Source organism: Scleropages formosus, chromosome 4 (assembly GCF_900964775.1).
Source record: "Scleropages formosus chromosome 4, fSclFor1.1, whole genome shotgun sequence".
NCBI classification, from domain to species: Eukaryota; Metazoa; Chordata; class Actinopteri; order Osteoglossiformes; family Osteoglossidae; genus Scleropages; species Scleropages formosus.
The window spans coordinates 16,592,883-16,606,153 of NC_041809.1; the positions used below are offsets into that span (position 1 = coordinate 16,592,883).

The 13,271-nt window shown below is 43.2% G+C and overlaps 1 protein-coding gene across 1 annotated transcript in view; it reads left to right on the plus strand.

The window, feature by feature from the left end:
• uvrag (UV radiation resistance associated gene) overlaps positions 1–13,271 on the plus strand; it is a 75,367-nt gene that overhangs the window by 31,229 nt on the left and 30,867 nt on the right. The window contains exons 10-12 of the mRNA XM_029251221.1: positions 464–551; positions 1,748–1,808; positions 5,023–5,188. Of these exons, the coding sequence (XP_029107054.1) occupies positions 464–551; positions 1,748–1,808; positions 5,023–5,188 (315 nt within the window). The remainder of the gene's footprint in view (positions 1–463; positions 552–1,747; positions 1,809–5,022; positions 5,189–13,271) is intronic.

Below are 13,271 nucleotides of genomic sequence, written 5' to 3' on the forward strand. Positions count from 1 at the left end.
ATAATTTCCAATGCAGTGCTTTTCTGCAAGCACCCATTCCGTAGAAAGCACTTGCAATGTGTGTTATGCTTTTCCGTACTCTTGTCTCCTTGATTAAATAAAGCCCAGCAGCTGTCAGGGGACGTGAGAAAGCAAACATTTTTCCAATCTCCCCCCCCACACCTACCACAGGTTAGGGTTCTCGAACATTCTCGCTGGCACCCACTGTAAGTGTCCACCCCAGACATAATGAGCTCACAATGGTTTAGCACCCTTGTCCCTCAAGGGAGGGAGAACTGCCTGCTAATTTGCTTTTAAAATTACCAGCAGGATGAACGGGGCTAGCAGGTGAGCCATTAGCTCTACTCGCACACTTCCAAGGTAAACAACCTGCTTTCTATGACTCTGCCTGTCAACAGTACAGTGTCACCCTGATTTATGCCACCCTCTCTGTGCTTGCATATGTGTCTCGTGTGCTTTACAGAGAGCTCTTCTTAAAGACCAATGCCCAGCTCACCTTCCGGTGTCGCCAACTGCTATCAGAACTGTCCTACATATATCCCATTGATGTGGTGAGTGAATTCTGATGTCAAATGGCACACATTATTAGAAATAAAACCTATAGGTTATACTGGAATGCTTGTCCAGTTTTGCATTTAATTTATTCAGTGAAATATTCTGTCCCTTTTAACTTCAAAAGCCTGGCATGAGTGCTCATGGTACATGAGCAAGTCCATGTGTGAATATTTACTGTTTATTTCTCAGTTTGTTTGTCATATAGATAACGACTGGTTAACCAGTAAGCTTTTTGGGTCGACATGTGTAGGCTGGATGATGCTTAAATGATCTGATATATGACAACAGTCACCTGGAACTGTTCTACAGGGATTTGGGGCCATTCTTTCTCAAGGAATTCCTCCAATCAGCACTCGCTTGATGGAGGGGAAACTTGTCATCGGTGCTTGTTCATACAGTCTCACCGATGTCGTGTGGGCTTGACATTTGGTTATTGGAAGGCCCATGTAAGATGGGTAGTTCTGTTCTCATGTGCTCCAAATTGCTCAGTGTGGAGTGTGTTCTCTGTACCTCAGAGCACTCTCATCTTAGAGAACTGTCCCTTTTCAGGAGGAATGCCACACTTTAATAGCTTGCACCGTCTTTACTATACCTTATCACGCAGGGGGTGAACCCTGTGTGTTCGGTCACTTTTGCACCAGTTGTTGAGAATATGGTCAATGACAGCTTGTCTGACCACATTAAACCACTTTGTGTCTGTCCAGAAGTTCACTAGTACACCAGCAGAGGTACACTCAGAAGTGTAACCCAACCCAGATGTGCTGTTCCCCCCTGTGACCATAGTTTTGGACTGTGTTCTTTTGCTCCCTCAACTCTGGCTTCTGGACCAGGACACATTTCCTCCTTTTTAGCAGAGTACCATCACCTCTGAGTTCTCCTCACAGCAGTGTGTCAGTTTCTGCAAACCTGGACACTGAGCACGTAGTCAAGAACAAAGTAATATATGCCCCCTCTTCTAAGTCAATGAAGTCCAGCCATGCTGGATCATAATGTTTCCAGTACATGTCTCCAGGCATTGTCTGATCATTTATTCATAAGAACAAGACTACTGGGAATAGATTTGCATATTTTGCAAACTGCAGTAGTGTGTCATGGATTCTTATATGCTTTGCATGTATATTGTACGGTTGTGGAGTTGTTCTCTACCTGCATTTAATAGACATGTCTTTAATTACCTTTTTTTTTTATACAGAACAATCAGACTGATTATGTCATCTGTGGGGTGAAGCTACCCAACTCTGAGGATTTTCAAGGTATAGTGTGGTGGTTCAGGATGCGTTCTACAGGTGTGCTGTGTGCCTCACGCTATAGTTCTGCACTAGTGTCCAGCAGACAGCACTCACTGTTGAACTGTTAACTGGATGGCCTTTCAGGAGACTGAGCTCACAGGAAAGGTCAGGTGTGCTGGCTTGGTGTCATTTGGTTTCAATGGAAGGCATAACTGGTAACCCGAGGTAAAATAAACCTTGACTTTATGTAATCTCTTCATTTTTTCAAGATATATTTGATTTTTTTTTGCTAAATACCCTCCTAGAATTAAATTTTTCTTCAGATTTTTTTCCACATAATACGAAAATATGAGATGAAATGGGTATAAACTCATAAACAACTATGAATGACCTACTGTCTCAAGTTTCGCTGGCAACTTCTTTGTGAGATAATTACTGAGACACCGTTAAATTTGCAAGTGGCTTAAGAAGCTGAAAAGTGGACTTTCCATGTGAATGTGGAAGAATAGTAACAGCCAAGATGTCCAAAAACACTTATTAAATAAGAGTGAGGCACTTTTTACTGAATTGCTTCTTAACCCTTTCATGTGACACTTATACTGGAGAAAAGACAGAGGCCAGAGCTCTGGAGGTTGTGGTTGAAATATTAGTGTGAGGGGCGGCTGCACGCTGGCTAGGTTAAATACCGCGGTAATAGTGAACTCATTATGTCCAAGAACCATCTCCGATCTCAATTGACTCTTCATCTACTTAGTGTTTAACCTTCTCATAATGAAAGCTAGACTGTCCCTCAGAATGTCCTGCTCATGGTTTAGGAATTTAGAAATTAGAAATTGCTTCCTGTTCATTTTAGCTTTGAGTTTATAATTTCTAACCAGCTACTTTATAAGGACTTGAGGGAGAAGAGACGGAGCTCAGTGGGGCCCCAACTGTGGATGGAGGAAGCAGTCAGTCTCCTTCTCGCTCGTTATGCTGATTCACAGCCTCAGTCAGACTTTTTTAACCTTTTTTTTTAAAAAAAACTGCAGGTTGGAAACACACATTTTGTAACCATAGAGAGCGCTCAAATCACACACCATAGCAGTAATGTATCCCCAGGGGGGGAGAGCTGTGAGAAAGGGAGAGAAGGCTCCTAGTGTGAGGAGTTCCTCTCCAGGATGCAGGAGGGCAGTCAGCCGTCCCCAGAACCCGGTCCTGCATCAGCGACACTCACACATACCTGCTGAGTGTTGAAGCACTCACATGTGGGTGGCAGGTAGCAAGTGAGCAAGCGAGGCATGCCAGATCCAGATAAACATGCGTATTTGTGTTTCAGTGCGAAATATGAATGAGATGATGAATCATTAGCGTACATTTGGAAAGTGTTATTCATCTCATTTCCTGCGTGTCACACCGTGTGTGTCGTGGAAAATCAGATTTGGCTTTCTGGGCTGGGCAGGCATGACTTCAAAGGGGGGGGGTAATGAGAGCCAGGTTTGCCTGGGCGCCTTGCTCCTCCCGCCCCCTAAGTGTGTACGGGCATCCCTTTCCTCTTCACCCTTTGGTCTCATCCCTGTCGTGACAGCTCGTCATTTGTGTTGCAGCTTCGAACTTCTTTCCTGCAGATGTCTGTCACTGCTACGGCTGCAGGGATGTATTTTTGGCAAAACGTAGTGAGTAACTACTTCTCCAACCCTGCATGCCGCGTGCTTGAAGTGCCAGGAGTGATGATCGGTCTAAGGTTGCCTCCTGCTACACAACCCTAGTGCCAGCTGGTCACCTCAGACCACCCTCACAGTACCCCTCTCAGACAAGGAAAATTTGGGATGATTTTTTTTTTTTTTTTTTTTTAAATCATATAGGTTATGTTTGGTGTCTAATCAGCCTGAACAGGTGGCTGAGATGATGTCACATCTGAAAAATGTGCAATAATTACACCTATCTCCGCTTCTCTGTATGCAAAGGAATAGGTCCAATGTAGGTGAGACACTTTAAATGTTGTCTAGGGGTCAGAACTAGAACCAGTTTAGTCAGCCCCTCTTACACATCTGAGAGTGATGGGTTGCTTGAAAATAATTTTGCAAGTTTTAAACAGACATTTGTCCCTTATTTGAAGTACGTGTTCCCTAGTTGTTTCCCCTAAACCAGCCAGTATGGGAGGGGCTGCTGTTAATGTAGCAGCTTAAACCATAACATATTTTATGAATGTGCGGAAATTTGTGGCTTTGAAACACATATGACATTTTCCGTAGGCTTGAATAAGTCATTGAAGGTAATTACTTCATTTTTCAGGAAATTTGGAAAGAATTTTCTTTTACATCTCAAAATCAATTTATGGGCCCTCAAAAAAACAAATAATTTCTCATGTAAAAGCCTTATTGTCTTTTGAATTTCCTGTGAATTTTTTTTTTTGTTTTGTATACATCTTTTCATTTACAGCAGTCCCCATGACCCTGGTGTCAGAGTGCTGAAATAAAGGACTAACTGTAGTGTCACTGAAAACTGTACTTACCGCCATTGTCTGGTACTTCAGAAATATGTCATAATTTAATCCAGCATGTCCATGAGACTATTTTTAATGCCTTTTTCATTTTACTGATTTTACCTCACCATTTTAAAAGATATCTGCTGCCTTGGCTCAACTTTTTATTATCTAAAGCTTTTTAGGCATGTTGCTCCTACAAAAAGAAACCAGGCTCTCAGGAATGGAGCATCTTTTTTTAGTTTCATAACTCTGCAGCCATTAGAACTTAAGTCTTTTATTGTTTCACCACTTCCTTGCTGCAGATGGTTGAGGCATTGTAATAAGGCACAAATTATAATTGATGAGCTATAATGTGTGAATTACCCTGCTTTCATTGTAGTCTTGGTGAAAAGAGTAAAAACATGTTTCACAGCACAAGATAAAAGGACAGTCTCTATCATATATATGATGAAATTCAAAGGCATGCATATAGTATAGAATCTCTCAATACATATTGCCTTTAATATATTTTTGCAATTTTAAAATCATTTTGCTGTTATTAAACTTTAATTAAAACAAACATGTTTCTGTGTGTAAAATAGTAAGTAAAACACTACAGGTGAGAGCTTGTTTGCTACTTTTGGGCTCGTGATCCATTGATAGAAAGCAAAATGTGTTGTATGTGCAGTGTTTAATAACTAGGTATGACATTTACAGTGACTGTAATATGCACTGAGTGAGACATTAACAGAAATGGACATGTCTTTTTTCCCCTCCTTCTTTCATATGCTACAGCAAAGGATGATGGGAGTGTAGCAGTTGCCCTTGGTTACACGGCACACCTGGTCCTGATGATTTCGTGCTTCCTGCAGATCCCACTCAGGTACCCTGTCATCCATAAGGGGTCTCGTTCATCCATAAAGGATACCATCACAGACAAGCTGACGGAGAAAGAGAGAGAGTAAGTATTTATTCTGTTTTACTCATTTATATTATTGCCAAACCTATATTTACTTTATTTTTATAAAGTGGAATCTCTCCAGGGGCACCTGGGTAATCTGATTAGAGTTAATGTTTTTCATTGTTGGTCCCTAAACTAGGTGGGTATTTATACTGGGGTTGGTGAAAGGTTTAACAGCTCATTACACTCTAAAAATGCATATGTTTGAATTTTTTTTCATGGGTTTAAATAGATGCCACAAGTTGTATCACATTAGCAGTGAGCAATTTTGTACTAGAGAAAATTCAAATGGGTTGCCAATTAACTAGTCTACTGAGGCCTGACCATTATCAAAACCCATTTTGTTTCTTCCCACAAACCATGAAACCTTCTGTTGTTAATGTCAGACGCACTCTATCATTAAACCGAGCAAACTGTGAGGCTGGTTTATGACAAAACCAAGCCGGTTTTTTTCCTGTTTCATGTGAAGCCCACACTTGTGCAGAACATGTTGGGCTTTTTGCACCTGCCAAGTAGAGGACCACACATTCGTGTTCGCTCCTGCACACCAACCACTCTGCACTCTTAAGCCTGGCCCACCTAACTCAACGGACCGCAGAGAACCCAGTACTCTGGATCTCTTCTCTTTTCCAACTCCGCTGAGGACTCCAGGCTTTCATATCACCCTGTCTTCATGGCTGCTATTGCTCTTTCCCTTATTCCTCTGCTTTTCTCTTGCTCGAGTGTCACACCATCATCCTGTCCATAAACAACATTCCTCAGGCCGATATTTCTGTCAATGCACTTTGGTGCACCTGCCAAGTGTAACATATCTTTTCACAACTGCTGCCTCAGGGTTCACAAAAATTTTATAGCTGTTACTGTTGATTGCGTTGGCTCTTTCTCCCCAGCACTCGCAAAAGGTAAGTATTGTTAAACTATTATTATTTTTTAATATCTAATAATTAGCTGCTGAGTTTGATCAGACCCTCTGTGAGAAGAGCACATCGCTGTGACAGATATACAGCCTTGGCTCTTGATTAAGTAAGCAGTTCCCATCTGGCCACTGCAAATCAGCAGTGTACATAGCTTCTGGCCAGTGGGTGAATTTTTCTTGCTGTTGCCCCACCATGCCCATAATTCAACATTTTTGGAGGGAATGCTTTGGACTTGCATGTAGATATGGTCTATAAATTATTACCTGTGGCTACAATACTGTAAACAGGAACACAATACAGGGTACTGGCTCCAGGCTTAAGTCTTTTGCGTCTTGTCCTTTCATGTGTTCTGGAGAACACAGTGGGAACCCTGCTTTTACACCTCAGCCAGCATAGCCAGTCATGGGTAGGGATACATTATGTAGTGCTCTACACCAAAGAAGTTCTAAAACAGTTGGAAGTTGTGTTTTATCACTTGTTCTGCATCTTGTTTGTGCGCCACATGAATGTGCCAAAAAGCAATATAATAAAGATCACGGAAGTCAAAATGGTTTACTTAGTCAAGGTCATAGCTATGGCTAGGACTGTCACCAACATGGCGGTCTCCTGTGACAGTGCTGCGGGTTAGGACGTGTCCCACAAAAATGCTTCTTCTAGCCATTCGTCAAGGTTCCTATATGACTTGCACTGAATTGACTGACCTTCCAATTACCAAAGAACTCTAGAGCAGTTTGAGTTCCACTATCACAAAGGGCACATATTCTTTTTCAACCATTTCCTTGGAACATGTTTGAGGAGCAGAACATTCCAGTATACCAATCAGTCCATTTGTTCTTCTACTCGACAGCTTTTATCCTAGGGGCACAAATCGTACCTGCTGTTTAGACATACTTACCCAAAGGATGGCTACCTGTGATGTGACGATGATAGAGTAACCATGGAAACAAAAAAACATTCTGAAGTCCTTGTTTTTAGGCTCATAAGGCTGATAATTTATGATTGGTGCTGGTACCTGAATTACAGTGCTGACTACTATATTGACATTATTATTTTCATTTGTTTTGCACGGTAACCAAGCATCACCAACCAAAAATGCCTCTTTGAGGTAATTATATAGTAGGTATGCATAATTCTACATTTTTCACAATTTGAGAGAACTAATAAAAATTGGATGTTTTGAAATCTAATTGGCGTCAGAATCCGAATTTGATGGACACGGAGGAAATGGGGTTCACAAGGTGGTTTTTCCTCTGCTTTATGATGCTGAATTAATAAGTAGAATAAGGCGATGATAAGAAAATTGTCTGACATGCTTCTTTTCTGCCATGGTACATCCGGGCCCTGAGGTTTGCATTGGCCAGAGACCGCACAGCTGGCTTGGATTAAATCCCCTTTGTTTGCGAAGGACCGCTTATGGTCAGTATATTTTTCAGGGTTTGAAATGTTTGCAGGAAGGATTGCTTTTCTAACTCCATTTAAATAAATGTATTATTCCTGCTGGTAGAAGCCATTCACCCCCTTCCCCCCATTTGGATAAGGTTGACTTACCTTTCTCCTGGAAGAGTGTTGTTATGAGATGTTTTAAACACAGTTCAGCCGTGCCACAAAACCCTCAACCTAGGAGAGAAGTTTGGGGGCCGAGGTGCCTGTTGACCCCTCTTTGCCTCCAGATTTAACACAATGCCTATTGGAAACATATGCCAAGAATTGAGTGAGTCACGTGTACTTTATGCAGTTAGTTAATGGCCTCACCTAAATGTGGATCAGGTAGGAACAGTATGATTTCCACTCAGGCGGCCACAGACAAAGAGTGAAGGAACCTTTTGACGTCTGATTCCAGTGTCTCTCTAGAGAAAAAATTGGAAAGGACTTGGCGAAATGCATTTGAGAGTTGATCCTGCACCAATGGGTACACGGGTACATAGCTCATTTCATGCTCTGCGGGACTTCCAAGATCAGCACATTTACTGACCATGCCAGTTACATAACACACAGCCATACATATTTTTGGTTTCATATACAGCATCTATACACACATCTATTTGTTCAGCTGGATGTTTTGTGCCCAAATAAAGGGCGCTCCTGCAAGGCAACAGGTTCCGTTAGGGAGACCTGAACCAGCGACCTTCTGGTCACTGTTCCTGTACCTCAACTGGGTGCAGAACACAACGGCTCACGTAGCCAGGTTTCTTTCAGACGCATTCTTCTCTCGCTGCCGGCGGTAACGGCAAACGAGGGTGGCGGAACTTTCTGGGCTCAGGGAGCCCCACGGCGGTGGAGCTCATCCATCTTCCGTGGAGAGTTATGGCAAGACGGACGGCCCGCAGCTGGAGAGCCTGTGGCGTTGCCTAAGCCTGATGTGCGCGTTGGCCGCTCGACACGTTTCCTGTATAGCAGAGTGACCTTGCTGCTGTCCCACGGAGAGGGTGGATTTATACCTTCCAAACCAGTAAAGCGGGATATTTACATGAGCCGGATGATCAAAAATAAACCTGGAGGCCCTATTAACTGTATGTCTGCCCTGCCTTCCATCCCTAGCCAAGTTCCCTTAGGTGTTAGTGAAGAGGACTGGATGCTCTGATGACCTTTCACCCTAACCACCGTGCACTATTTATTAGTTTTCTTCTGCTCCCCATATTATATCTACTTTGTCAAATGATGTGTGTTGAAACCCTCGGTAATAGATCAAGAAAAATTGCAGGAGAGATGGGTTCATGTTAATAAAATTCTATCACATAAAAGCATCAGGAGGGCTGCAAATGGAGATTTGTGGAGTGGCACTAAGGGTGCCAAGCTATAAGGGTGCAGCATGTCGAGGACATCATCTGTTGCACGGGCACCCTCAAACAAACTACTGTTTCAGAGAGCCGTTTTCGGGGTCATTAGCAGAACCCTTTATGACACTTCGATTTACGGTTGCATTTTCAAATGGGGTTTAGAAAGGTGTTTTTTTTTTTTTTTTTTTTTTCCCCTCCCCTCCCCTCCCCTCCCCCTCCCTCCCTGGTCACTTCGAGAATTCTTGCTCTTTATATGAAAAATAGAACATACTTATTATTTTGGTTGTTACTCCAGAGTCAATTTTTTATACTTATTTTACCAAGCTTAAAAAGGGTAGCTTAGTATAATTAACACCATTGTATGTTCTGCATAGTTTCGTAGGCTTTAATTGGAGTTTTGATCCAGAGCCAGCCATATAAAATAGTGTGATGAAGTTAATGTGTTCCACTTAGACTGAGAATCTAAGATGTGACAATGGACGTCCTGCTGTCAGACTTGATGACAGCCAAGGTCAACAGTAAGATCACGGTCCCTCCACTTAGGCAGTGTTATCTGCAATGAACAGTGCAGAGGAAGCAGCAGTCCACCAGGCCATTGTTGGGAAATATCACAAATGGCCCATCCCCCACTGCACCAAATTCCTTGAATGCAATGGCTCTTTACAACAGGTTGCGCCCACATTTTGCTAGCCTGTTTCAGCAGAACGTCTGATTGCGGCAAGGTTGGAGATGTAATCCAGATGTCCACTCTGTGATTGAGACCAGAACAGGGCTGTTAAAATCAAGCACTGCCTTATAGCATTTTTTATTAGATGGCAAATTAAAAGCCATACTGTTTTTATGAAGGATGAAAAAACACCAACAGAGATTGACACACGAGCACTCGACCAAAGCTTTTAAAAATCGTAGCTAAAATGTACTGTTATGGATTCCCATCTTCTAAATGAGTTCCCACTAGATGCGGAAGTCTGGTCAGAGCCATGGAGTGCAAACAGTGCAGGGGGGAGTGGGGGGATAGGGTGGGCAGCATTGTTAGGGAGTTTAGAACATTTTCACGTTGCTTAACATTTCCCACGTGAGGAGTAGGGCCCCGAGGGCTGGGGGTGGGGGCTTGGGGGGGTCATGCAGCAGGCACTGGGACTACGGCCTGCCCGGTGATAGGACCCAGACTGGAAGCAGACTCAAACACACACAGTGTGTGTGTCTCTAGAGATGAGGAAACAGCCGGTCAGCCTCCTCCTTTATAAGCAAGCGGCTGGAACAAATCTTCTGCTGCCAAGGCATGGTCTGGTGGTGACCGTTTCCAGCGGCGACCGCTCCCTGTCCCTCCCGCAGACTACACAGTCAAGAGCACTGCGGCTGAGACATGGGTCTTGTATATTCACCCTGCTTCGCCGTTGTCTGTGGCTGGACGTCCTCACCCCTTTAGAAATGCTCTTCATCCTTTTTACCGTCCAGAAATAATAATTTACAGACTTGCTATTAAGTGGAACATCCCAACTCCTGCCATGTAAATGTGATTCAGGCAGCGATGTATGAAAAAGCCTATAATAAGTACACATAATATAGTTTATAATCACCTAAGAAGGTGTCCAATGGCCCTGTGATGCAGTTAAGGATTTGCACATTTAATGTTGTCACAAAGAGGTGTCTAAACTGACATGCTTATAGACACTTGGGTATTCGTTATGTCTGTTTTCCATCTCTAGTTCAATTTTAAGGCAAATTTCCTTTTTCACTTTGTTTTGAAATGACAAGATATGCAATCACTTGATTGTGAGACACTCAGTCAAGTCCTACGAACAGGGTCTGTTTCTGATTTTGAGTGCAACAACTGGCGAGTTTTAGGGGGTTGCAGTAAAATCTGAAGACAGCAAAGTAAGCAACAGCATATCATTTCAGGACACTTTTATGGTGGCCTCAAAGCCCACTGTTACATGCCAAGGTAGAGCAGCAGTCATTAAAACAGTGTTTGCGACAGACGCTTAGTATTATCATTGTTTTGGATATTGAAAATTACAGCTTCCTTGATTTATATAGTAACTGGTGCCATTAACCCTGACAGTTGTTAAGCAGGTGTTTGTCAAAAGCAGCCTTGTGATTTATGTGTTCAAGCTTGTAAATTTTACTTTAAAGACAGGCAGAACTTTCTGGGAATTTCCTTGGACCAGCTGCTTGTAAGTAACGGGTTTCAGTGTTGGTATGGCTGAAATGAATAAACAACAGTGTAGGCTGCCGCGTGAATTAAATTGTCAGCTTTGAAACAAGTGGTGGGCTGCACATATTATTTTTGTTATTACTGTTTCAGAATTCATTTTTACTGTACCGATCTGACCACCCACTGACCTTAAACTTATTCCAGCAAGCCTGACACTGCTCTACTATCCCTCATGACCAGGTAAACTGGTTTGTATGAACAACCCACTCTTTGTCCACAAACGCCAAGGTCAACATGATCCCAGACATTAGTGGCTCATCGTATGAAGTCACAAGGGTGGTGACAGCTTCATCCCTATGGTCTCCTCCAGCATCCCCAGTTCCCCCCAGAAATAGGACCAGAACTGAGGCCGAATCCAGTAAAGATAGCGCCCATAAAATCTAAAAAAATGCCTTCCTTTTTAGTTTTGGATGTGATGCTCGGTCTTCTTGTTTATTGTGTCATCATGCAGGTGCTTGCCATGACAAGGGATATTAAAACGCCCTGTGCTGGAAAACAGACACTCCCAGGTTGCCTTGGATGGAGCCCATTTTTCTTCTGAGGGAGAACAATTGTGCATCCTTCGCCTAATGAAAATCTTGCATCAGCCGGGCCTCACAGTGGGGGGGTTGGTCTGAAACGTTGAAATCTCAAAATCTCCCTGCTATCAAATTTTATTGCTGTCTGTGAAGAACTCTCCTGCAAATCACAGACAACATCAATCAGACGATGTGTAAATATCCGGTTTCATAAAAGCTGTTTTTATTAGAAGCCTCTTTAACGATGTGCAGAAGGGCCACTCAACCTCCGGCTTATTAATTACAGATTTGTACAACCGTCAGCTCAGTCAGGCTGACACACATGACTGAATGTGGACTGAAAATCTTGCCTGCCATCTTTCAGTCAGCTTTTCTACTCGGTCATCACATGAGATGTGCAGAAGCAGTGTAAAGTGGTGGTAAGCACAAAGTGGAAACTGTTGTTGTGTGATTTTCATTGCCAATTGATTTTGGCAATGATCATGATTTTGCAGTTGGCCAAATTCCAATATGTAGCCTTAGTAGAAGTAAAGGAAAAGGTTCATAGCCCCGGAAGGTTATACTGGTTAAATGAAGTTTGTGGGGCCAAGAGGTTTGGTTAGTGTTTAGGTGTCACACAAGAACCATCTTCAGCACAGTCAATGTAAGGAAGGAAGAGGCCATGCACGCACTGCAGAAAAACTAACAGAACACAAAGGGTTCGCATTACCCTGTACGTGTTTTTTCAGAGTTTTTGGCTCAAATGCTGTCAAGCATGTACTGGCCCAAGAGCCAGAGAATGGTGGAGGTCTCAAGAGGCCTACCATAATCCACTTTTTCCTGGTTGTGTAATAGACTGTTCTGCTGCAATAGCTAAGATTAGAAAAAAAGGTTGGCTTTCCACTCCAGGTCACCCCTCCACACCACTTCCCATCCACCCACCTGCACCACCTCCCAAGTTTAGCTTAATGCATTCAAGTTTACTGGATGCCTCAGGAGGAGGAATTCCTTACGGTTGGTGAACCAGGGTTTCTCCAGCGAGGTATGAGCTCAGCTGCCTCTGCGGAAATGCGAAGGTGTGGATGTTGTTCTTCTGCCTGGTTCATCTCAAGTGCTTTTGCAGTGGCCCATTCTGTGTTTTTGTTCCCTTCATACCCCCCAGTGCAGGTCCCACTCTGCTGCCAGTTGTTTCATGTGAAGAGACAAGCGTTTTGGGCCATGGTGGGCTCAACATTGTTATAATATCTCCTAAAATCTGCTCTTCTGAGTATTTTTATGTGGTAGAAAAGCAGCATTTTCTCTTTGTTTCCCTCATCCTGCCAAGTCCCACCTCGATGACAGAAAGAACCTGGTTTTGGAGTGTTCCACCATGCTAAATTACTTGGCTCTCCCTGCCCCCTCACCCCCTGCAAAAGGGGTATGACCCTTGTTTCTTGCTCCCCAAGGTCAAGGAGCTTGTGTTAAATTTGTCTGTCTCCACTCATACTGGATTAGCTGAAACAAAGGACTGACCCAAGGCTTCTGAGGGCAGTTGGGGGTTGGTGGGGGGTCTTAGCAGGACTAAGAGAAAGAACGCTGGAAGGGATGGGTTCTGTGTGCATGACTAAAGGCTGCTTCACTCCCCAACATGGAAACGCGTATACTAATAAGCATACTCATGCAAATATTGGTCAA